At 43.8% G+C, this 22,900-nt stretch overlaps 1 protein-coding gene across 9 annotated transcripts in view; it reads left to right on the forward strand.

Annotated features, from left to right (window-relative positions):
- The window catches only part of LOC126998111 (neurotrimin-like), a 119,061-nt gene extending 97,750 nt beyond the window's left edge, over window positions 1–21,311 (forward strand). For all 9 annotated transcript variants that reach the window (XM_050859510.1, XM_050859512.1, XM_050859513.1 and 6 more), the window contains 6 exons: window positions 1,320–1,421; window positions 6,526–6,634; window positions 12,071–12,225; window positions 15,069–15,198; window positions 16,873–17,006; window positions 18,410–21,311. In XM_050859510.1, the coding sequence (XP_050715467.1) occupies window positions 1,320–1,421; window positions 6,526–6,634; window positions 12,071–12,225; window positions 15,069–15,198; window positions 16,873–17,006; window positions 18,410–18,448 (669 nt within the window). In that variant the 3' untranslated portion in view covers window positions 18,449–21,311. The remainder of the gene's footprint in view (window positions 1–1,319; window positions 1,422–6,525; window positions 6,635–12,070; window positions 12,226–15,068; window positions 15,199–16,872; window positions 17,007–18,409) is intronic.
- Window positions 21,312–22,900: the final 1,589 nt, after the last annotated feature.

A 22,900-nucleotide genomic window follows, 5' to 3' on the forward strand; every position in this document is an offset into this window, starting at 1 on the left:
CTTCATCTTCCATCTCTTTTCTTCCCTTACTGTCTGTTTCTCCCTTTCTTCCTTCATCTCCCATCTCTTTTCTTCCCTTACTGTCTGTTCCTCCCTTTCTTCCTCCATCTTCCATCTCTTTTCTTCCCTTACTGTCTGTTTCTCCCTTTCTTCCTTCATCTTCCATCTCTTTTCTTCCCTTACTGTCTGTTTCTCCCTTTCTTCCTTCATCTTCCATCTCTTTTCTTCCCTTACTGTCTGTTTCTCCCTTTCTTACTCCATCTTCCATCTCTTTTCTTCCCTTACTGTCTGTTTCTCCCTTTCTTCCTTCATCTTCCATCTCTTTTCTTCCCTTACTGTCTGTTTCTCCCTTTCTTCCTTCATCCTCTTCTTTCTTTCTTCTACTGTTTTCTCCTCTCTTTTTCTTTCATCTCTTTTCTTCCCTTACTGTCTGTTTCTCCCTTCCTTCCTTCATCTTCCATCTCTTTTCTTCCCTTACTGTCTGTTTCTCCCTTTCTTCCTTCATCTTCCATCTCTTTTCTTCCCTTACTGTCTGTTTCTCCCTTCCTTCCTTCATCTTCCATCTCTTTTCTTCCCTTACTGTCTGTTTCTCCCTTCTTTCCTTCCTTCATCTTCCATCTCTTTTCTTCCCTCTCTCCTTACCTCAGCTCACCTCTTCCTCCTCGTGCATCTGTCTCGAGGCAAAACAAGCGACAGAATGCGGTTAAAAAAGAGGGTTGGATTCGGTTGGAGGAATGTTTTGATTCGATAGTCCCTTCCTGAAAGCTTTCAAGACATAAAAATGAAATGCAGGCGAAGGAAGGCTGCTCAAGAGTTTACCAGTGACAGGGATGAAAACATGGTGCTATTGATTATCTCTTGCAGTAGGAATTTGGACACCATACAGGTGTGTTTAAGTAGAAAGTCATATGCACGGGAAGGGTGAATGTCAAAGGAACAGCCACATGCAAGCATCGAAAAAAGATCAAAAAAATTACCAATATGCCGCGGAATCTAGGAAAAAAATAACAAATATGCGGCGGCCAAAAGGGAGTAGTAAAGAGTAGCGAAAAGAGAGTAGAAAAGAGTGGCCAAAAGAGTAGAAAAGAGTGGCCAAAAGAGTAGAAAAGAGTGGCCAAAAGAGTAGAAAAGAGTGGCCAAAAGAGTAGAAAAGAGTGGCCAAAAGAGTAGAAAAGAGTGGCCAAAAGAGTAGAAAAGAGTGGCCAAAAGAGTAGAAAAGAGTGGCCAAAAGAGTAGAAAAGAGTGGTCAAAAAAGAGTAGAAAAGTGGCCAAAACAGAGGTCAATTTCAGGTGCCTAATTGCTTGCTTCTCTTCCACAGGTGTCATGGATCAGGCGCCGTGACTACCACCTGCTGACGGTCGGTTCGCAGGCCTACAGCAGCGACGACAGGTTCCAGGTCCGCTACGTCAAGCAGGAAAACGTAAGTGTACCATGGATTTACTGGTTATTTATTTTCCTTTTTTTCTTTCTTTTATTCTCTCTATATATCTATCTGTCTATTTTTTTATCTCTTTTTCTCTCTTACTTTCTCACTTTACTCTCAACTCATGACTTGATAGAACTTTTCCGTGTGTCATATTACTCTCTTCCCCACACTCTCTCTCTCTCTCACACTCCTCTCACACTCTTCTTCCCACTCCCCTTCCTTCCCTTCCTCTCCACTCCTCACTGCGACTCGTGTGTAAAAATGCTACCAAGTCAGAGTAAGTGTAGAGTAGTGGATCGATATTTCTGACGCCTGGGGGAGTTCAAGCGCCCGTAGTGTCCTTGTTTTACCTGTGAAATGTCTTACGCACTAATGTGGTCCCTGTGTAGCCTGGGGATTTATGGGTAAAGTAGAAACTCGTGAATGTTAGCCCCTTGGCGCACGAGAGAGAGAGAGAGAGAGAGAGAGAGAGAGAGAGAGAGAGAGAGAGAGAGAGAGAGAGAGAGACGAGAGACGAGAGAGACGAGAGAGACGAGACGCGACACACACACACACACACACACACACACACACAGGTGATCTGACCTTCGACAATAAATTCATGTTAATACCCAAAAATAACAAGTAAAATATATAGGAAGTTCAGGAAGCGCAAGAAAATAAAGCATTCACCTCATTTTTGCTGTCGTCTGTATTTCTCTTTTACCATCAGCGTGCGTGTTTATAATTACCGTCATAACGCTGTGCTGGTTAATTACGTTTATCATGACGAATACGCCGCCGGATCTCCACAACTACACGTAAAAACACACTAAAGAAAAAACACAAACCTTTTTTTACCTGAATGAACGCGAAGATAAGTCATTCATAATTATTACCTGTTTCATTTCGCTCTTCTCTCATTTTCGGTCTCGTGTTTTCTCTTCCGTGTTGGCGTTTTCTGCTTGCTGGCCAATGGGCGGAAAAGCGTCGGGGGAATGTTGCAATTATAACCCAGCAGTTCATTATTACACCTGGCGCGCGGGTAAAATGGGCTAATTAAGGTGTGCTGGCGACATGATAATAGGATTCCTGATGAGACGAAGAAAAACAGGGTCGATGGAAAGCCATGTTACGTGTGTGTGTGTGTGTGTGTGTGTGTGTGTGTGTGAGTGAGTGAGAGAGAGAGAGAGAGAGAGAGAGAGAGAGAGAGAGAGAGAGAGAGAGAGAGACTATAGACAATGAAATCCCAATATTTGTTTCAACTTTTCAGATCGGTTCATTATATCGCAGCGTTATGGCTCGTTACGTCGTTATTGTTTTGTTAGTTTTGGTTGTTTGTTTGTTTGTTTGTTTGTTGCTGTGTTACTATTTTTTCCTTATATTCTATTGTTTTTTTTTTCATTGCCTCGAGTCCATAATATCAAGCTCCCGGTACCGTTCTGTAGGATTGTGAAAGAGTGAATAGGATCGTGGAGGATTGTGTTGGATTGTGTGGGATTGTGAAGGACTCTGAAGGATTGCATAGGACTGTGAAGGATTGGAAAGGACTGGAAAGCATTGGGATGGATTGGGAAGGATGATGTGGGATTGTGTAGGATTGTGTGAGATTGTGAAAGACTCTGAAGGTTTGTATAGAATTGTGAATGATTGGAAAGGACTGGAAAGCGTTGGGAAGGATTGTGTAGGATTGTGAAGGATTGGAAAGGACTGGAAAGCGTTGGGAAGGATCGTGAAAGATTATGTGGGATTGTGTAAGGTTGTGAAGCATTGGAAAGAATTGGAAAGGATTGTGAAGGATTAGAAAGCATTGGAAAGGAGTGTCTGGGATTGAGAAAAACTGGGAAGGATCGGAAAGCATTGGGTAGGATTGTGTTGGATTGTGTGGGATTATGAAGGATTGGAAAGGACTGGAAAGCATTGTGAAGGATTGTGTTGGATTGTTAAGGATTGGAAATGACTGGAAAGCATTGGGAGGGACTGGGAAGGATTATGTGGGATTGTGTAGGGTTGTGAAGCATTGAAAAGGATTGGAAGGGATTGGAAAGCATTGGAAAGGGTTGGAAAAGAGTGTCTGGGATTGAAAAAAGCTGGGAAGGATCGGAAAGCATTGGGTAGGACTGTGAAGGATTGTGTTGGATTGTGTGAGATTCTGAAGAATTAGAAAGGACTGGAAAGCGTTGGGAAGGATTGTGAAGGATTATGTGGGATTGTGTAGGGTTGTGAAGCATTGAAAAGGATTGGAAAGGATTGTGATGGATTGGAAAGCATTGGAGAGTAGTGTCTGGGATTGAGAAAAACTGGGAAGGATCGGAAAGCATTGGGTAGGACTGTGAAGGATTGTGTTGGATTGTGTGAGATTGTGAAGAATTGGAAAGGACTGGAAAGCGTTGGGAAGGATTGTGAAGGATTATGTGGGATTGTGTAGGGTTGTGAAGCATTGAAAAGGATTGGAAAGGATTGTGATGGATTGGAAAGCATTGGAGAGTAGTGTCTGGGATTGAGAAAAAAATGGGAAGGATCGGAAAGCATTGGGTAGGACTGTGAAGGATTTGTGTTGCGGGATGGGATTGTGTTGTCGTTGCTGACCTTGTGATTGCCCTCTGTGATGCTTTTCATTATTTCTGCAATTTGTTTCATCACCATTTTTTGATTACTATTACCATGGGATTATGTCACTATATGTTGGAATATGATTTTTCTATACAGTCTAGTGTGAGTGTGTGTGTGTGTGTGTGTGTGTGTGTGTGTGTGTGTTGATATATATAAACCGCATATAGTAAAACATTAATTTGCATGATCAGGAAAAGAATAAAACATAAAACTTATCTCCCCCCCAAAAAAAATTACAAGTATATTCTTTTAATCATTAGTCTGTCAATAAAAAAAGATAAATACACCATCAAACGGTAAAGAAATATTAGCGGTGAGCCCTTTGATAATTCTTTACTCATTACAGCGTCGACGGCTCTCCAATACACGAAATAAAGAACCCCACATCACGGAGCATTAAATCGCACCTTTTGATCAATTTATTACTCACTTAAGCATTCATAATCACTTGTCCCCCTCTTGTGCGCTGGCTGGGCGTGGTCAATTAAGGGATACGGAGAGAAAAGATGAAACAATTGTAATAGATGTAATTTGATTGTTTGTGTTCATTGTTTTACTTTTTTGTTTACCTGTTCTTACCGTTTGATAGTGTACCGTTTGGAGAGAGTCAGGTAGTGGTAGTAGTAGTAGTAGTAGTAGTAGTAGTTGTAGTAGTAGTAGTAGTATCAGCAGTATAAGTAGTAGGAAGAGGAGGAGGTGGAGGTGGAGGAAGAGGAAGAGGAAGAGGAAAAGGAAAGAGAAGGGAGAGGGGAAGAGGAAGAAGAAGAGGAGATGGAGGTGGAGGAGAATATACTTAGTAGTAGTAGTAGTAGTAGTAGTAGTAGTAGAAGGAGAAATTGTTGCTGAGATTGGCATTATCGCTATCAGTAATATCGCTTCCACCATCGATATATCATTGTCTTCTCAGCTGCAAAGAGTTATAAATAGACAAAGCGAAGTCACTGTCCATCAACTACCCCACGAAATAAAAACTTTGCGCATAAATATTCGTGGGAACCAGCGACTCGTGAACGTCTTCCGCTGTTTTATTATATCGCTCAATCTCACATTTTCTGCTGACGTTCTGGTGTTCGGTCCTAATGGTTCTGTGGCATTCTTGAAGGGGAGTTGTGGCTTTCTGGACATAAGGAAGGAAGGAGGGAAAGGAGGGAGGGGTGAATGGAATGACAGATACACAAAGATTGATCGGGAAAGGGAACGAGGGAAGGAAGAGAGAGAGGGAAAAAGAAGGGAAAGGAGGAAATGGATAAAGGAAGAAGGAATGATAGGGACACAGTGATCAGAAGGAGGGAGGGAAGAATGAAATAAGAGATACACAAAGATTAGACGGGAAAAGGAAGGAAGAGAGAGAGGAAGAAAGAAAGGAAGAATGGAAATGGATAAAGCAGAAAGATTGGAATGATACGCACACAAGAATCAAAAAGGAGGAAGATAGAAAGTTTGGAAGAAGGATTTTTAAATGATTTCGTGTGGCGAAGGTCTGATGAATTGGTGACGATGCTGCAAGTCTTTGTGTAATGGTTCTGGAGGTAGTAGGTAATGTCATGTTGGGTTCTTGTACTCAGAATAGGAATGCGTATCGGGTTATGTTCTCTCAATAATTGGCTCTCTGTAAGACTTGAAGAGGGGAACGTCTCATGCTCTCTTTAACGATTTTTTCAAAGGCTTTTTAGTGATGGTCCTGGAGGTATAATGTAATGTATTCTGGATTCTTTGCGTCAGAAAATGAATGCATATCGGGTTATTTTCTTTACGAGGATCTTTGATAATTGGTTCTCTGTAAGACATCAAGTGGTGAATGTCGAATGAAATTGTAACGTTTCTCTGTGTGTGTGAGATGGTTCTGGAGGTCATGTGCGCCAGTAAAGGAAGTATATTGGTTTGTGTTCTTTACGAGGGTCTTCAATAATTAGTTTTCTGTAAGACATCAAGCGGCGAATGTCTTATGATTTTTAACGATTTTGTAAGTTTCTGTAAGGCTTCTGGAGCGGGGTTGCAACGTGGGGTGTATTGGTTCATATTCTTTGTGAGGAGATTTGATTGCTTCCGTGTAAGACTTTATGTGGTGAATGTCTTATGAATTCTTAACTGTTCTGTGTCTCTGTGAAGGTTGTTTCAGTGGATTGTGTTGTAATGTGGGATTCGTTGTGCCGTATTACTAAACATTTCGTCACCCAACTTCACATATTTGACAAGGCATTCGTAGGAGTTTTGCGCATTTCCAGGGGTAGTTTTATGACCCCGGTGTTAGTTTGACCCTTCTTCTGTACCATGAACCTAAAGAAACCCTCATTAGAACCCGATTAATCCCCTCTTTGACCTTTTGAAATAGGTGATATGAGAAGCGAAAGTGTTTAAGAATACCAACCAATTTGTGTCCGTAGAAGAATGTATACCGGGTTAGTTTGCTTCTCTGTTTCTTCTTTTCCCTTGAGCTGCTTTTCGTAACTGTAAATAAAAGGTTAATGGTCTAAGAAGTTAACGAGGTCCTTCTTCTCCCCCTCAGGACTGGCAGCTACACATCCGCTACGTCCAGGTGCGCGATGACGGCGTATACGAGTGCCAGGTGTCGTCCCACCCGCCCGTCAGCCTCTTCTCCACGCTGAGGGTGCTGGGTGAGTACTGACGAGCCGCTGTTTACCTGTATGCATTTTTCTCTGTCTGACTCTGTGTATGTCTCCGTCTCTGTCTTTCTGTCTGTTTACCTGTATAGCTGCTTACCTGTCTCTGTCTGTGTGTTTATCTGCTTGTCTGTCTGTCTATTTTCCATTGAGGGTGTTTGGTTAGTGCAGCCGAGAAATTCTACCTGCATAAGTGTTTACCTGTCTATTTGTCTGTCTGTGTTTTTATGTCTGTTTGTCAGTGTATCTCCTTCTCCATGTCAATGTCTCTAAGTGTATTTCTGTTTACTTCCATCTACCTGTGTTACACTAATTATCTGTATCTATTTATCCATCTCTCCTTATTTACTTATTCACTCCCATTCCAGCTAATCATCATACATTATATATTTACTTCGTCTCTCCTTTTGTGGTCTAAAAGCTCCTCTCTGTTAATGCACGTCTAAGCTTTAATGCCATTCCCCAGCATCAGCATAACAGCACGTCTTCAGCTTGAATAACCCTCTTGAACCCTGCCTTTGTCGACCCCTTTAGTGCATCCATAACATACGCATTCCCACGGGCGAACAGAGAGACAAACAGACACACATCCACACACTCATCCGCCATCCACATCCGCGCCTCCCTCCCCCTCTACTCAGGTTGGTTTATGCTGCATTACTCATAAGCATAAACCTCATTACGTACGACCTTCCGTATTTGCGTTTGGGAGTGCCAGATTTGCACTTCCAAGCAGGTGTGTGTGCCCGTGTATGAGCGGGGGTCGTGACCGTAATGGAGACCCGCCACTCATGGACAATACAAGTTAACGGCATGAATTCTAATGATATGCACACCTTGGCCGGGCGAGGGAGCGAAGGAAAATGGGAAGGACAGTTTGATATGCAGGTGAGGGCAAGGTAGGAGGAGGAGGAGGAGGAGGAAGGTAGAGTAGGATGGGAAGGAAGGAAAATGGGAAGGGCAGGTTGACATACAGGTGAGGGTAAGGTAGGAGAAGGAGGAAGGTAGAGTAGGATGGGAAGGAATGAAAATGGGAAGGACAGGGTGAAGGTGGGGTAGGATAAAAGAAAGGATTAGGAAGACGGGAAGGGGAGGTTGAAATGTAGACGCAGGGAAGGTAAGAGGAGGAATGTAGAGTAGGATTGGAAGGTAGCGTAGTTTAGGAAGGAAGGTAATAATAGTTGAATGCTCGAGAAAATTAGATGGAGGAGGGAGTGGATGAAAGAAGGAGAGAATTATAGGCACACAAGGAATGGATGAGGGAGGGAAGGAAAGAAGGAAGGATGGATGGAAGGAGGGAATGAATGAAGGGAAAGAAGAAAATAAGGGGAAAGAAGTTGGCAATTTAACCCCACAAGAAGAGAATGAAGGAAGGGTGGATGGCATGATAGGCAAACACATAATAGAAGGAAAAAAAGAACGAGGGAAGGAAGAGAGGAAGTGAAGAGAATGGAAGAATGGAAACGGATAAAGAAAGAAGGAAGGAACGATAGACCTACAAGAATCAGAAGAAAGGAAGAACAGAAAGAAGAGAGTGAATGAAAGGAAGGAAGGAAGGCCAACATAAAAATTAGACGAAAAGAGAAAGGAGGAAAAGAAGAGAGAAAAGGAGAAGGATAGGAAGAATGGAAAGAGAGAAGGAATGCAGGATAGGCAGATCGGCAGACAAAAACGAGAAGAAATGAAGAAATGAAGAGAGTAAGTGGAAGGAAGGTAGGAAGGGCCTCAGGAAACTCGTGTAACAAAAAGTAAATAGCACAGAGCGAGAAAAAACGGTGAGGAGGTGAGCTTGCTAAGAGTCACACGGGGCAGGGCAAGGAGGTGAAAGAAACGCCGGGGAACACAAAGGCTTACAAAGAGAGGAACTGCGAGGCGTGTAAACAACGGCAAACAACTCAGCTGCTGCGAGGGTGTTTGTTAAGGCGGAAAAGGAAGAGAGGGAGGAAAAGAAGATGGAGACGTAGAAAATGGGAGAGAGGATTGTGTAGATGGGATGTGTTGTTTTGTTTGTGATTTGAAGAGAATAGAAGAGAAAGGTTTGCGCTTGCTGCTCTTGTTGTTTTGTGTAAGGTGCAGGAAGAAGAGGGGGAGAGGGAGGGAGAGAAAGAAGATGGAGACGTAGAAGATGGGAGAGAGGATTGTGTAGATGGTGCTTGTTGTTTGTGCTGTTGTTGCTGTTGTTGCTATTGTCATTATTGTTGTTGATTTTCTCGTGCTACTGCTGTTGTTGTTGTTGTTGTTGTTGTTGTTTATGTATGGGGGAAAGCAGGCTGTTTACGGTTTGCTAATTAAAGTTGTGTAGTTTGTTGTTGTTGTTGCTGTTGCTGTTGTTGTATGAAGGAGGGTCCAAAAAATGAAAACCCGGAAGCTGAAAAAAAAGGAAGAGTTTGTTATGTAAGTTGTTTACTGGTCTTCGTTGTTGTTGTTGTTGTTGTTGTTGTAGTTTGTTGTTGTTGTCGTTGTTGTTGTTGCTGTTGTTGTTGTTGTTGTTGTTGTTGTTGTTGTTGTTGTTGTTGTTGTTGTTGTTGTTGTTGAGGTACAGAATGAGCCAACGTTTGATTCCAGGTCACACGGAAAATGAATAAAATATGTAACTAATGAATGAGGAAAAGTTTTATATATATTTTTTTCTGGTATTGAATGAATGAATGGAGAGAGAGAGAATCGTATAATATAATCTATCGAGTTCCTGCCATGATATCACGATTATTACCGTGCGTCATCGTTCATGCAAATTACACACATGAAAAAGGATTAAGCACACCCCTAAAAAAAGAACAAAAAAAAGTCACAATTACTACTATTTTTTTTGCAGGAATAAATTACGCTCATAAACCTTTCTTTCACTGACGCAACTGACGCACGCAACGCAACGCAACGCACTAAAAACGGAACAACACAAGCCATTAAAAGAATAACCCGCACACCATTTCCCATCAGTTATTAGAGACAGGTGAGCGCTAATGGAAAACACCTGGACGCTGCCCCCCCCCTCCCCCCCTTACACCACTGCCAAACTACCTGGCCCACCTGTCTCTCTAGCAATCACCTCCTCGTAATCGTCGGCGAATTGGTGTGTGTTTGTTTTATCCCGCCGCAGAGACCCGAGTATGGCCGTCCAGAGGGAAAGGAGGTGGAGCTGTTGTTGTCGAGTTTTACCTTCCTGATTGAGGCTTTCCACTGCTTAAATAATGGACTGCTGCCATTGTTTCATCTGGTGTTTGATTCCCGGACCGTCCAGAGTAAATTGAGTGGTCGAAAAGTGCCATACGTTTCATCTCCCGGCTGTGTGGTAAGCGTCAAGAGGGGGAAGGGGTTGTTGTCGAGATTTAGCTTCCTGATTGAGGCTGTCCACTGCTTGCATAATGGACTGCTACTATTGTTTCATCTGGTGTTTGAGTCCAGCCCGTCCAGAGTAAATTGGGCGTTCGAAAGGTGACGTATATTAACTTACATCCCGCGGCTTTGTCAAGGGGTAGGATGAGCTGTTTTTGAGTTCTACCTGCCTACTGATCTGCTGCTATTGTTTCATCTGGTGTTTGAGTCCCGGCCGTCCAGAGCAAATTGAGCGTTCGAAAGGTGCCATATATTTCATTTCGCGGCTTTAGGTTTCGCGTTGTTCGTTGCCCCGCGTGTTATTGTTATGGTGATTATCGTTCCTGTCGCCCGGGTTGTTGTGGCGACGGATGGTGATGAATTTAACGTCGCTTGTGGCCGTGGCTCAACGTGGACTGACTGTTACGAGCTCGATGTCACAGTTTCGAGGGGATTTGAAAGCCCTAACGGTAATTGTCTTATTCTATTACTGAGTCTGTTATGCAAATGTTAACACCGCCATCACCACCACCGCCACATCTGCCGCCACTGTCCTCGCCCCCACCGCCGTCCCCGCCGCCACCATGCAGCGCTAGATGAAAACAGTGAGTCTCATTTGCGTCCCCTTTGAGCTAAATGTAACTTGTAAAGGAAGCGCCGAGTCCTTTAATTTCGGCCACTGAAAAAGCGAGTCGGAGATACAACTCACACACAAAAAAAATGTAAAATGCTGCATGAAAGATAATTGATGCTTTGCTCTGTCTGACAAACTATTTTTCGTCCCCCGCTCCGTTTTACCATAATTCACTGGCATTCAATCGCTAGTCATTTGTTTTTTTAGCTTATTTTCCATCTCGCGGCCGGTCATTTTTTGTTTTGTTTGTTTTATGTACTTACCTCATATTTTCACGGTCGTTATATATGTCACAAAATATTAAGTTTCATGTAATCTATTTTAATTTCAGCGTCACCACAAACGTCATCATCGCTATACATGAACACAGTCGCATCTAACACCTGCTAACGTACCTTGATCTCCTTTTGTTTCATTGTACTCATTTGATCATTCTTCTCTCTTCCACACCAACCTAAACATAATACCACGATTTAACGCATACAAAACTGCCATCCTTTTCATAGTTTCATAGTCACATAACGCTACATATAAAAAAAGTTCATCTCATCCTCTCTTTTCCGCGTCCCTGGTCACCCTTTTAGCGTAATAACACGTAATATCACATGAAGACGCTATTAACTGTATTGCATTGGTCCCTCGTTACAAAACACCACGCCCGCCACACTCACTCGTTAATTGAGGCGACCTTCTTACGATCCCTACCGCCGAACATGCCAAACTCATCCTCACTTTTCCTATGTCTCCTTTCCTTTCTTATTAGCAAACTTTTTACGACCTCTGACACCTAACATGCCAAGCTTATCTTCCTCTTCCTTTCCTCCTAAACAGAGACCAAGTTTTTATGACCTGTACCGCCGACCTCATCCCTCTGGTCCGTGTTTCTTTTCCTCTCCAAATAGATCTGAATTTCTAACCTCTAACCTACTCTAACCTCTCACACAGCAAGCTCATTCTCCTGTTTCTTCTTCAAAGGCGAGATTATGACCTGTTCCACTAAATATGTCAAATTCATCTTCATCTTTCCTTTCTTAACCTCTAAACATAGCAAGCTCATTCTCCTGTTTCTTCTTCAAAGGCGAGATTATGACCTGTTCCACTAAATATGTCAAATTCATCTTCATTTTTCCTTCCCTCAAAAAATAGCAAGTTTTTTTCTGTTTTTTTTCTTCAAAGGCGAGATTATGACCTGTTCCACTAAATATGTCAAATTCATCTTCATGTTTCCTTTCTTAACCTCTAAACATAGCAAGCTCATTCTCCTGTTTCTTCTTCAAAGGCGAGATTATGACCTGTTCCACTTTCTTAACCTCTAAACATAGCAAGCTCATTCTCCTGTTTCTTCTTCAAAGGCGAGATTATGACCTGTTCCACTAAATAAGTCAACCTCATCTTCGTCTTTCCTTTCCTTTCTAATATAAACGGAGGCGAACATCTTAAGACACGCCGAGCTCATCCTCCTGTTTCGTCTTCTTCCTCAGAGGCGACGTCGGAGATTCTTGGAGGCCCCGAGAAGTACATGACGGTGGGCAGCTCCTTGAGGCTCGTGTGCGTGCTTCGGGACAACACCCAGCCGCCCAGCTACGTCTTCTGGTACCATGACGAGCAGATGATCAACTACCATTCCACCAGAGAGGTTCGAATTCCATAGTGCCTTCCTACTCCCATCTCTCTCTTGCCGCCTTCCCGTTGCATTCTTCCCGCGGTCATTTTTCGCCTCCCTCTCTCTCTTTTCCTGTTGTCATTTTTCACACACTTGGTTTCCCTGGTCATTTTTCTTCTCTTTTTTTTCCTTATATTCCTTCTTCGTTTCTCTCTTTTTCTCTTGCTCTTTTCTTTTGTTATCATTTTTTTTCCTCCCTCTCTCCCTTTTACGTTCATATTTTACGCACTTTGTTCCATTAATCATTTTTCTTCTATGTTTATATTCCTCCGTTTCTTTCCTTCTATCTCACTCTTTCTATCACTCTCTCTCCTCCTTTTTATTTTATTTTCTTGATATTTCCTCCCTCTCCATCTGTTTCTCCTTTTCTTCCTTCCTATCTCCCTTTCTACCTCTCTCCCTTTTCATCTTGTTTCCTTATCTATCTATTTAATTCCTTCTACCTATTCCTCCTGCCCTTATATTCTTCATTATCTGCTCTTTGTTCCTTTCCTCCTCCTCCTCCTCCTCTTCCTCCTTTCATCCTTCCAACACCATTATCCCGCCCTTTCATAGCTTTTTATCCTCCCTTTCCCAATATTACACCCGCGAAAGAGGAGGAAGAGGAAGGAGAGGAAAAGGAAGCAAAGACAAAGGAGAAGGAAGAGGCAGAAGGAGGAGGAGGAGGTAGGCGGAGGAATGAGTAATAATGAGTAAGGTGATATCTGGGCTAATCAATACCGAGGATCATTAAGGCTTCGGCAAGGAGAGGCGAACATGATCGTGATGAGAAAGTGATGATGATGAGGCGTCGTAAAGATCCCGTCTCAGAGGAAGGCGCCGAGGCACTGACATGATCACAGGGAGGGCCGACGCGCGCCCAACTTACCCCAATGGACAGTCTTCTCCTCTGCGTGGCTTTGTGCTTGAGCCGCCGCTGCAGACGATGGAACTTAGCTCAAAGCCTCTTCCTGCCGCTACTGGTTCTGGTGTGCTCCTCTTCTCCTTCTCGCACCGCCTATCACTTCCTCTTTCCGCTTCCTCCGCCTCTTCGTTCTCTCTTCTTTCTTTCTAGCTATTCTTGGTGTTCCTCTTCTTCCACCGCCACCTCTTCTCTTTCTTTCTCTTTCTCTTCTCCTTTCTCCTCTTGCTGCTTTTCTTCTTCTTCCACCACCTCTTCCTCCTCTTTATTCTTCCGGTTTCCTCTTCTTCCTCCTCCTTCCCCTCCTCCTCTTCCTGCTCCTGTTCTTCTTCCACTATTTCTTTCTCCTTTTCATTTTTATTCTTTCTTCCTCTTTACTCTTTCCTCTTCTTGTTACTGCTCCTCTTCTTCAATCATCTCTTCTTCCTCTTCATTCTTTCATCTTCTTTATCCTCCTCCTCCTCTTGATGTTCCTCCTCTTCCACCATCTCTTCCGCAGTGTACTCTTTACCCTCCTCCTCCTCCTCCTCATCCTCATCCTCATCCTCATCCTCATCCTCATCCCTTTCCCCCAACACCAGCCTCCGTCAGCCGGTTTTAAGGGAAAAGTTTACACGAATTCAACGTCTCGACTAAATAACAGTTTATTCTGCGGAGGGAAAAAAAGACTGAAGTGAAGGCGGACAGGTTGGCTTGAATGGAAAGGTGTTTGTGTGTTTATGTGTTTGTGTGTGTGTGTTTGTATGAGAGAGAGAGAGAGAGAGAGAGAGAGAGAGAGAGAGAGAGAGAGGGAGAGGGAGAGGGAGAGTGTGTGTGTGTGCTTTCCTGCCTGCCAGTAAAAACGATAAATTTTAAACGAGAGGGAAAAATAATATTGTGGAAGCATTTTTTTCCCACGCCTCGTCGTTTCCGAAATAAATTATCGTCCCGCTCATGACTTATGGAACGAAACGAAATAACCACTATGGAAATGACTACGTAGCTGTTATTGTGTACTTTTGCGCGTCATCCTTCGTGTACTGAAAAAGATGTACTCCTGCTCTCATACCCGTCCAACATTTCTTTCTGCCTCCTTTCTTCTTATTCTCCCTCCAGCTACTACTCTTGTTCCTCCTCTTCCTCTTCTCCTTCCAACTCCTCCTCTGGCTGCTCCTCTTCCTCTTCTTCTTTCTGCCTTCTTTCTTCTTCTTCTCCCTCCAGCTACTACTCTTGCTCCTCCTCTTCCTCTTCTCCCTCCAACTCCTCCTCTGGCTGCTCCTCTTCCTCTTCTTCTTTCTGCCTTCTTTCTTCTTCTTCTCCCTCCAGCTACTACTCTTGCTCCTCCTCTTCCTCTTCTCCCTCCAACTCCTCCTCTGGCTGCTCCTCTTCCTCTTCTTCTTTCTGCCTCATTTCTTCATCTTCTCCATCCAGGTCCTCCTCTTTCTGCTCATCTTCCTCTTCTTCCACCATCACCTCTTTCCTCTTCCGCCGCCTCTTCATTCTTCCATCTTCCTCTTCTTCTCCTCTCCCTCTTTATTTCCTATTCCTCTCTTTTATCACCTCTGTCTTTCTTTCCTCTTCCTCCTCCTCCACCTCTTCCTCCTTTCATCTTACCCACACCACTAAGTCACCCTTTCACCGCTTTTTATATTGCCTTTCACATCATTACACCAGAAGAGGAGAAAGAGGAGGAGGAAGAGGAGGATTTGGGAGGTAGGAGACAAATCAATCAGTCAGTCTGTGTCAATCCACCAAAAAAAAAAGTATATATATAAAAAGCACATCAATGATTCACCGACGAGACAGCGTAATGCATTTTCCATGGCTCTGATCAATGACCGTCATTTCCCCGTGAATACATAAAAGATTTAATGGATCACTTAATCAAAGCAGGTGAACTCAGGTGTGTGTGTGTGTTTGATCTTTATGTGCACAGGTGAGAGTGGAGAACAATGGGGGTCTGAGCGTCCTCTTTCTGAGCAACGTGCGGCCAGCTGACTCCGGGAACTACACGTGCGCCCCCTCCAACGCACGCCACTCCCATATCAACATACACGTGCTGAAAGGTGAGTGCCGGGGTGCGAAGAGACAGGTAATCAAGGAAGAAAGAAAGAAATTGATTTAAAAAAAGGATAGGGAAAGGTTAGTGACTGGATTCGAGGAGACAGGTAAGAGACTAAAGTATAAGGGATGGGTTAATTAGAGGATGGGGAAAGGTGAGTGAAGACAGGTAAGAAAGTGACGGGTAAGACGTTAATGAGAAGGATGGGGAAAGGTGAGAGACGGGATGCAAGGAGACAGGTAAAAAGTGACAGGTAGAAAGTTGTTGGGGAAAGGAAGGGATATGAGTGAAGATATACAAAAAATGACGGATATGCAGATGATGGGAAGGACAGGGAGTAGAAAATTGACGTGAAGGGAGCTGCTGAAAGTGACGGATGGGGGAGGACAGAAGGCAAGGAGTAGTTTCATGTCAAGGTGGGAAGAAGTATGACAATAGCTATGAGATAAAGTGACTGGCGAGGAGAGTTGATAGGAATGACGGGGAGGGACAGGGTGTTAATGTGTGTGATGACAATGGAAATAGGAATAACAAATGCAAGGGAGCAGCTTAGGACTGACGACCGTGGTATTGATTAACAGGAAGTAGACGGGAAATGAAGCGGCATCCAATATTCGTAATGGGAGACAGGGGAGTGTTGGCATTCGTGCGTTAAGTAATGAACAAGGCAGCCGCGGCGAAGAGTAAACAGAGAGAAGAGTCGCTTTATCATGTGGCGAGGAGCAAAGTGCATGAGGAAAGTTGCTTCTAAGTGTGTAACGTGCATGGCAGTCACGCGCGCAGGTGCATGAGAGCGAGGAAGTGGTAAAAGCTACATGCATGGCTATTTATACGAGAGCCTTGAGTAGTTTTTCTGCACGGCTTCTCCTTTTAGAGCTGTTTGTGTGCTTGGCAGTGACTTCTGTAAACAAGGAAGACCGGTAAACTGTCCCTCCGCCCACTGACCTTACGCGTGTTTATTTCTTATGTGTTTTTTTCTTTCCTGGAGCAATAGACGAGCTGAGGAAGGGAAGTTTTTTTAGGGGTAATATTGTTTTTGTGTTCCAAGTTGTGTTACCTCTTATGATTGAGTTTTACATGCTTAAGATTTATATGGTTGAACTGTCTTTGGAGGTAGGAGGTTAATGTTTTATTTTGGTTTTGCGTTTGTGGTGTCGGTGTTCATTATATCGTATCGTGTTTATTTTTGTAATGTTTCACAGTCTTTCATCGTCAAGTTTATGTTCAAGATATTCTGGGAAGGGGGGACGGGGGAGGGGGGAGGGAAGGGGGGGGGGGGAATAAATGCGCATTCCTCTTCTTTCTTTGTTGGTGTAGTTGTTTATGATGTCTTTACGTGGTGGTGGTGGTGGGCATTGTATTTGGTACGTGTTCATTTCTTTTCTTTTAATTTACTTTCTATTCACTACTTCTCTTTGGTTTTACTGTTTTTGTTGCTGTATTGGGTGAACGACATGACGCTCTTTTCTTTCATCTTTATTATTGCAGTTGTATTTCTTGAACGGCATTAGACAGAAGTACAAATTTTTTCCTCTTCTTTTCTCTTTTCTTTGTCGTTGCCGTTGTAGTTGGCGAGCGCGATAACATTCTTCCCTTTCTTTAGTATCGCTGATGTTGCCGATGAGGTATTTTGGTGAACAGTTTGTGTCAGTTCTCTTTTCTCCTTCACCGTCTTCAGGAGGCGAGACCCCGGCCGCCATCCACTCCGGGGCCTCCTCAGTGCCGTGCCCCGTCCTCGTCCTGGCGCTGCTGCTGTGGCTGGGCTCAGGACTCCTCACGGCCTCCTCATCCTCCTCATCCTCCTGTACCTCGGTGGGTTGTTCTCCTCCTTATATCCGACACACACCGTCCCCTTGTCCTTACTTCTCACCCTCCTCCCTTTGTCCTTTGCTTGCACTTTGCCTGTCAACCTCATTTCACATCACCTCTTTTTCATTCACTCTTATTACATTGAAAAAGATGATGCATGTTCGTAGCAATGCCCCAAAACGATAAGGAGGGAGAGAAGTCGAGAAGGGAAACTAATGAGACGACGTGCAAGGGCCAGGGGAGAGAGAGAGAGAGAGAGAGAGAGATTAATACCTATCTTCTCATTCGCTCTTTCAAATCACCTGTTCATCTTCCCTTCGTCCTTGCTTCCACTTCGTCCATCCACTTAATGCTCTATCCTTGAACTCTTCGCCTTATCTATTTCTCATTCCCTCTCATACCTACCCATTCTTTCACCCTTTCAATTCGCCTTTTCACCTTCCCTCTCTCCTTGCTTTCACTTCGTCAATCCACTTAATGCACTGTTCTTAAACTCTTCACTTTATCTCTTATTCTTGAACTCTTCGCCTGATCTCTTTCTCATTTTTCCTCATTCCTCCAGGCATTTCCCTTCTTCCACTTCTCATTCCCTCCACTTCGCCCCTGCTTCTACTTCCTGCATCCACCTATCAGTCTTGAACACTCCACTTCACCCTTTTCTCATTCCTTTCCATTTCTCTCTCTTCTTCCACTCATTCCTTCCAGTTTTCTCTCCCTTCGTCTCCTATTTCCTACTCTCCTTCCTCCACCTCTCTCTTGACTCTTTTTTCCTTCTAATTTCCCTCTACCTCTCTTTTGCCTCCTCCCCAACTTCCTACTTTCCCTCCTTTTCCTTTTCCATCATCCTTTTCCTAGTTTTCCCTTCCGTTCCCTCCACCTTTCTCTCTTCCTTCCTTTCATATTTTCTGCTTTACCTCATTTTCCTCCTCCTTTACTTGCCTCCTAACTCCATTCTTCTTTCCTTCCTTCCACCGCGACCTTCCACCTTCCAAGTTTTCCCTTCCGTTCTCTCTACCTTTCCCTCTTCCTTCCTTTCATATATTCTGCATTACCTCATTTTCCTCCTCATTTACTTGCCTCCAAACTCCATTCTTCTTTCCTTCCTTCCACCGCGACCTTCCATCTTCCAACCATCCTTGAAAATGCTCCCTTGCCCCCCTAAAACTGTGGAATGTTTGCCCATTAATCTCCGGGGCGATTTAATGGCCTTGTCGAGTGTAAACGATTTGTATGATTTATTCTCTGGAGGTAAGAATAATTGGGTGATATATTTATTTTTTCCTTTTTTTCTGCAGAGGTCAAAGATGAAAGTTTCGTGTATTTGACTTTTCCTCTACAGGTGAGAGTTTTAATTACTGTTCTCTCTTTTTTTTTTTTTTTTTTTTTTTTTTTTTTACTCCTTGCAGACCGTGGTAGCCCGTGGTCTGGGTCTGGCCGTGACCTAAAACCTCTAAGTCTCATTACTACAAAAAAGACAGACATCAGATTCATCTCCAGCCCCCCCAGCATCCCAGCATCCTCCTCCTGTACAGATGCCGCTTCTTCTGCTACTGCTGCCGCGCCTCCTCCTGCTACCCGGCGGCCACTCCAGGAACATGCCGCCCTCCGGAGCAACATCTAGCTACTCGTCCCTCCATGCCACTCCACCTCACTCCACGCACTCCTCACCAGTCCATGTTTTTTATAGAAGTCTCGTGTGCATGGGGTCAGGTGGATGATGTAGGGATGTGGTGGATGAGTGGATGAAGGGAGGCTGTGCAGTGGTGGTGGTGGGGGTGGATAGGGGGTGGAGTTAGTGTGGTGTGGGTGAATGTGGATGATGGTGGGTGGAGGGATGTGGAGGTGGTGGACTCACTCGCTCTTTCTAAATACTGAGTTGTTGTTTAGTTATGTATATGTATGAAGAGAGAGAGAGAGAGAGAGAGAGAGAGAGAGAGAGAGAGAGAGAGAGAGAGAGAGAGAGACTACATTTTCCATTTTCTACTCAAAACTCTATTATTGCATTCATTTCTTTGAGGTAAGTTCATTATTCTAGGTTAACTAAGAGAGTGGATGACCTGAGTGTTTATATGCGTGGATGAACAGAATCAAAACAACCCAGCCCAGCACCCCTTAGCAAGGTTATGTTGTGTACCTTTAGGAAACCGTTTTAAGGAGATTATGTTACGTGCAGCTACGAACAAAACAATATCGACTTTTCTGTTTATTCCTCGTGACTTGGTGGGCCCTTTCTGGACGGCGAGACACAGTGGGTAGGGGAAGGAGAGTGTGACTTGCAGGGCGGAAAGGACCCATCGATTTCCTTGTGACTCGGTGGCACTTTTCTACTCGGCGAGACACAATAGGTAGAAGGAGGAGGATGTGACTTGCAGGGCGGAAAGGACCCACCGAGTTATGAGATTTGAGTAAGGTGGACATTTTTTTTTTTTTTTTTTTTGCAGCTCTGTCTTTATGTATGAATGTGTATGTTTTAAAGTAACTGCCAGTGATATGGTTGGGGCTATAGGAATATAACTAACTAAACCGGTAACTTTATAACCTAAAAAAATATATAAATAAACAAACTTCACCTGAGATTAGGAGAGAGAGAGAGAGAGAGAGAGAGGGAGGGAGAGAGAAAGAGAAACAAATCATCATCAGTCACCAATTCATTAACCTGTAAAAAAATAACGGAGCATTCAGGTGTACAATCTTTAGGGGTCTGGTTTTAATCCCTTTTGTTAACTCTAGTGATTTAAGGTGTGTGTGTACTCCAGGAACTGATATGATACGACTTAAGCACCTTTGTTTGTATAGCGTGTGTCAAGACTTCATTAACCTGGAGAGACCTTGTAAATACCACGTCATACCTTTCGTTCAAGACTCTCGTTCGTGACTTACAAGCATCCGCCATCACTTGCGTAAAAAAAAAAAAAAGCAATCCCAGGTAATTGACACCAACGCTGCTCCCACGCACCTCCACCCACCTGCCCCACCTGTTCACTCCCCACCCCCCAGTAACCCACCTATCCCACACACTGACAGGTACATTCCAACGCTTCATTTTTAACCCCGTAACCCCTTTCTCGCTGGAGTTACGCGCCATTACATTTATTTCAGCCATCAGGTCAGGCTACACGCGCCATACCTCAGCCCTTTCTTTGCCCTTTCTCTCCCTGTCCGCCTTTCTGCCAGTCCTCCTTCTCATTTTCTTTACGACTCTTTCATTGCCTCTGCTACTACTACTACTACTACTACTACTACTACCACTACCACTACTACTACTACTACTACTACTACTACTACTACTACTACTACCACCCCTCACACACACACATATATACTAACACACAGCAACAGTCCCTAACAACAACAACAAAATCGTAAATCATCCACGAACATCAAAGCCACCTCATAAAATTCCTCTTAACGAGTAAATATATAAATAATAAAAGTAAGTAAACAATGAGACTCACACACCGACCTCTTTAAATAGCCAGACATACATTAAACGTAAAATCCAATTCCAGGTTAAGTGAACGTGTTTTTATGGACATTCTAAAGGTACTATATGGTGTCTCATTCTCAAATACCCCCTTTATGAACCCCAAACGTGTCCTTTTCGTGTCCTAAAGGGTGTGAAAGTCCCCGGATGTCCCAAGGGTGTGGAGGTGTGGCGTGGAGCAGGTGGTAGTGTCGCCAGGTGTCCTAAAACAAGCTCAGGTGTTCAGGATTGGCTTTGCATCTGAGACTGGACACGCGAGACAGGTGGCGGGCAGGTGAGAGGCGCCATATTGGTGCTCCTCGGCCGTCTGGGTCATGATAGTGATTTGTGTGACGTCGTTAAGTGTTAAACGTTGCTCAATCGCCCCGAAAATATTACTCTCAAAAAAATGTCCTAGCTTGTATTTTTGTACATAATGAAAACTACTTCATTACCACTCCCACGTAGCACCAGCGAGCAGCCTGCCCCCCCTCCCCCTCCCCCCGCCCCCCCGCCCCCACCCCGGCCCCCCACACACATTACACTCTTAATCTTGAGCGGAATGGAAAGGTTTTCAATATTTATACACAGCAGATGGTCGAGTTTACTGTCTAAGCCACAGTTTCTCTAATATATGTTCTCTCCTCTACCAGCGTTTCTACTGCACTCTGGATTACGTTCTGTCTCTCCTCCCACGTGCTGTAGGGAATGCGATGGGTACTTTTTGTAATGTATCGTACTGTAGGGACAGCACACAGGTAGTGCATCGCTGTGATAGATGGAATTATCATTGTTAAAATAAATGTTTTCGCAATTTCCTTCTGGGGTCGCGAATAATATGACGATGTGTGTGTGTATCTTTCCCTCTGCCAACGATGTTTTAAGTATACACACACACACACACACACACACACACACACACACACACACACACACACACACACACACACACACATAAATACATACACATAAATACATACACACACGAGTCGATTCACGCAGATAAACATAAACGTAAGTATGAAAACTGTATACCCCTAAATTCCAACTTGAACAACAACTACAACAGCAACAACTACATCTACAACAACAACAACAACTACTACTACTACTACTACTACTACTACTACTACTACTACTACTACTACTACTACTACTACTACTACTACTACATAAACAATAACAACAACACGTCACAATCCTTCACGCACCAAACACGAAATTTCCAAGAAGCAGACGCGTAGCCACTTTGTACCCGTGACTCCAAATGGAACCCCTTGTATGAAGCCTTCGATCAACACACACACACATACACACACACACACACACACACACACATGGAGGCACACGCAAATTCCACCCTGTCCCTGAGAATGCAACATGTGGGGAGCCAAATGTAAGTGGACTCGACGGCTGCCGCGCGACCATGCAGGGAGGAGCGAGAGCGATGGCAGTGAAGGTAAACAGAGCGTGCACGAGCCCCAGGTACGTGGATTTAGAAGTAGTAGTAGTAGTAGTAGTAGTAGCCTCTTTTTGTCCGTTTTTTTTTTTTTTTTTTTTTTTTGCCCTTGAGTTGCCTCCCTTGCTGTAAAAAAAAAAGTAATAGTAGCAGTAGTAGTAGTAAAAGTAGCAGGAGGAAAAAGAGTAGAAGTAGTAGTAGTAGTAGAAGTAGTAGTAGTAGTAGTAGGTATTGATTGAAGTACATGGAAGAGTATTGTTCGTAGTTGTGCACCTCGTTTTCTTTGCGGTCATTTGTTTTGTGATTTTTTAATGGCAAACTGTTAATTTTGTCCGAGGCGAAGGCAACACGAAAGGAAAATAAATGTTCGCTCGGGCGTGATTTAGTGAAATGAGGTGAAAACGGAGGGATTGCCAAGCCGCCGCCGATACTGGCAAATAAATGAAGAACGAGGAGTAAACTAATAAAAACTCGTCCTTTTCATTCGGATATACTTATACCAGTCGTTTTATCGTCTAGAAATACCTTGATACCAATGCTCGACCAAGAGAAAAACGAGAAATTAAGAACATGGCAAGAGTTTCCTTTATAGTTCCTCTCCTTGTCGACAGGTGGCGCTTTCCTCCGTTTTCAAGCGCCTCAAGTATGCCCGCCGGCGGTTACGTACGCGAGTGTTTTGAATTAGTCGTAGAAAATCATGCAAATCAAGTGACGTTTCAGCCTCTGTAAGTAAGGAAGTAAAGAGACTATCTGTAGAGACTTGAAAAAAGGTGAGTAAAACCGCCTTGAACGTCCCAAAGATCAACAAACTGAAGCAAGAGTGTGTGGGACTTCAATCGTCAGTCTTCCCGCGCCAGCAGCCCCAGAGTCGAGGTGAGTGATGGTCAGGGCTCTGCATAATCAACGAACTCAAGCACGCTGTAGCCTTGACATGTCTGGAAGGGAAGCAGGAGAAAGGGAACCACAGATGCAGGG

Source organism: Eriocheir sinensis, chromosome 13 (genome assembly GCF_024679095.1).
Source record: "Eriocheir sinensis breed Jianghai 21 chromosome 13, ASM2467909v1, whole genome shotgun sequence".
NCBI classification, from domain to species: domain Eukaryota; kingdom Metazoa; phylum Arthropoda; class Malacostraca; order Decapoda; family Varunidae; genus Eriocheir; species Eriocheir sinensis.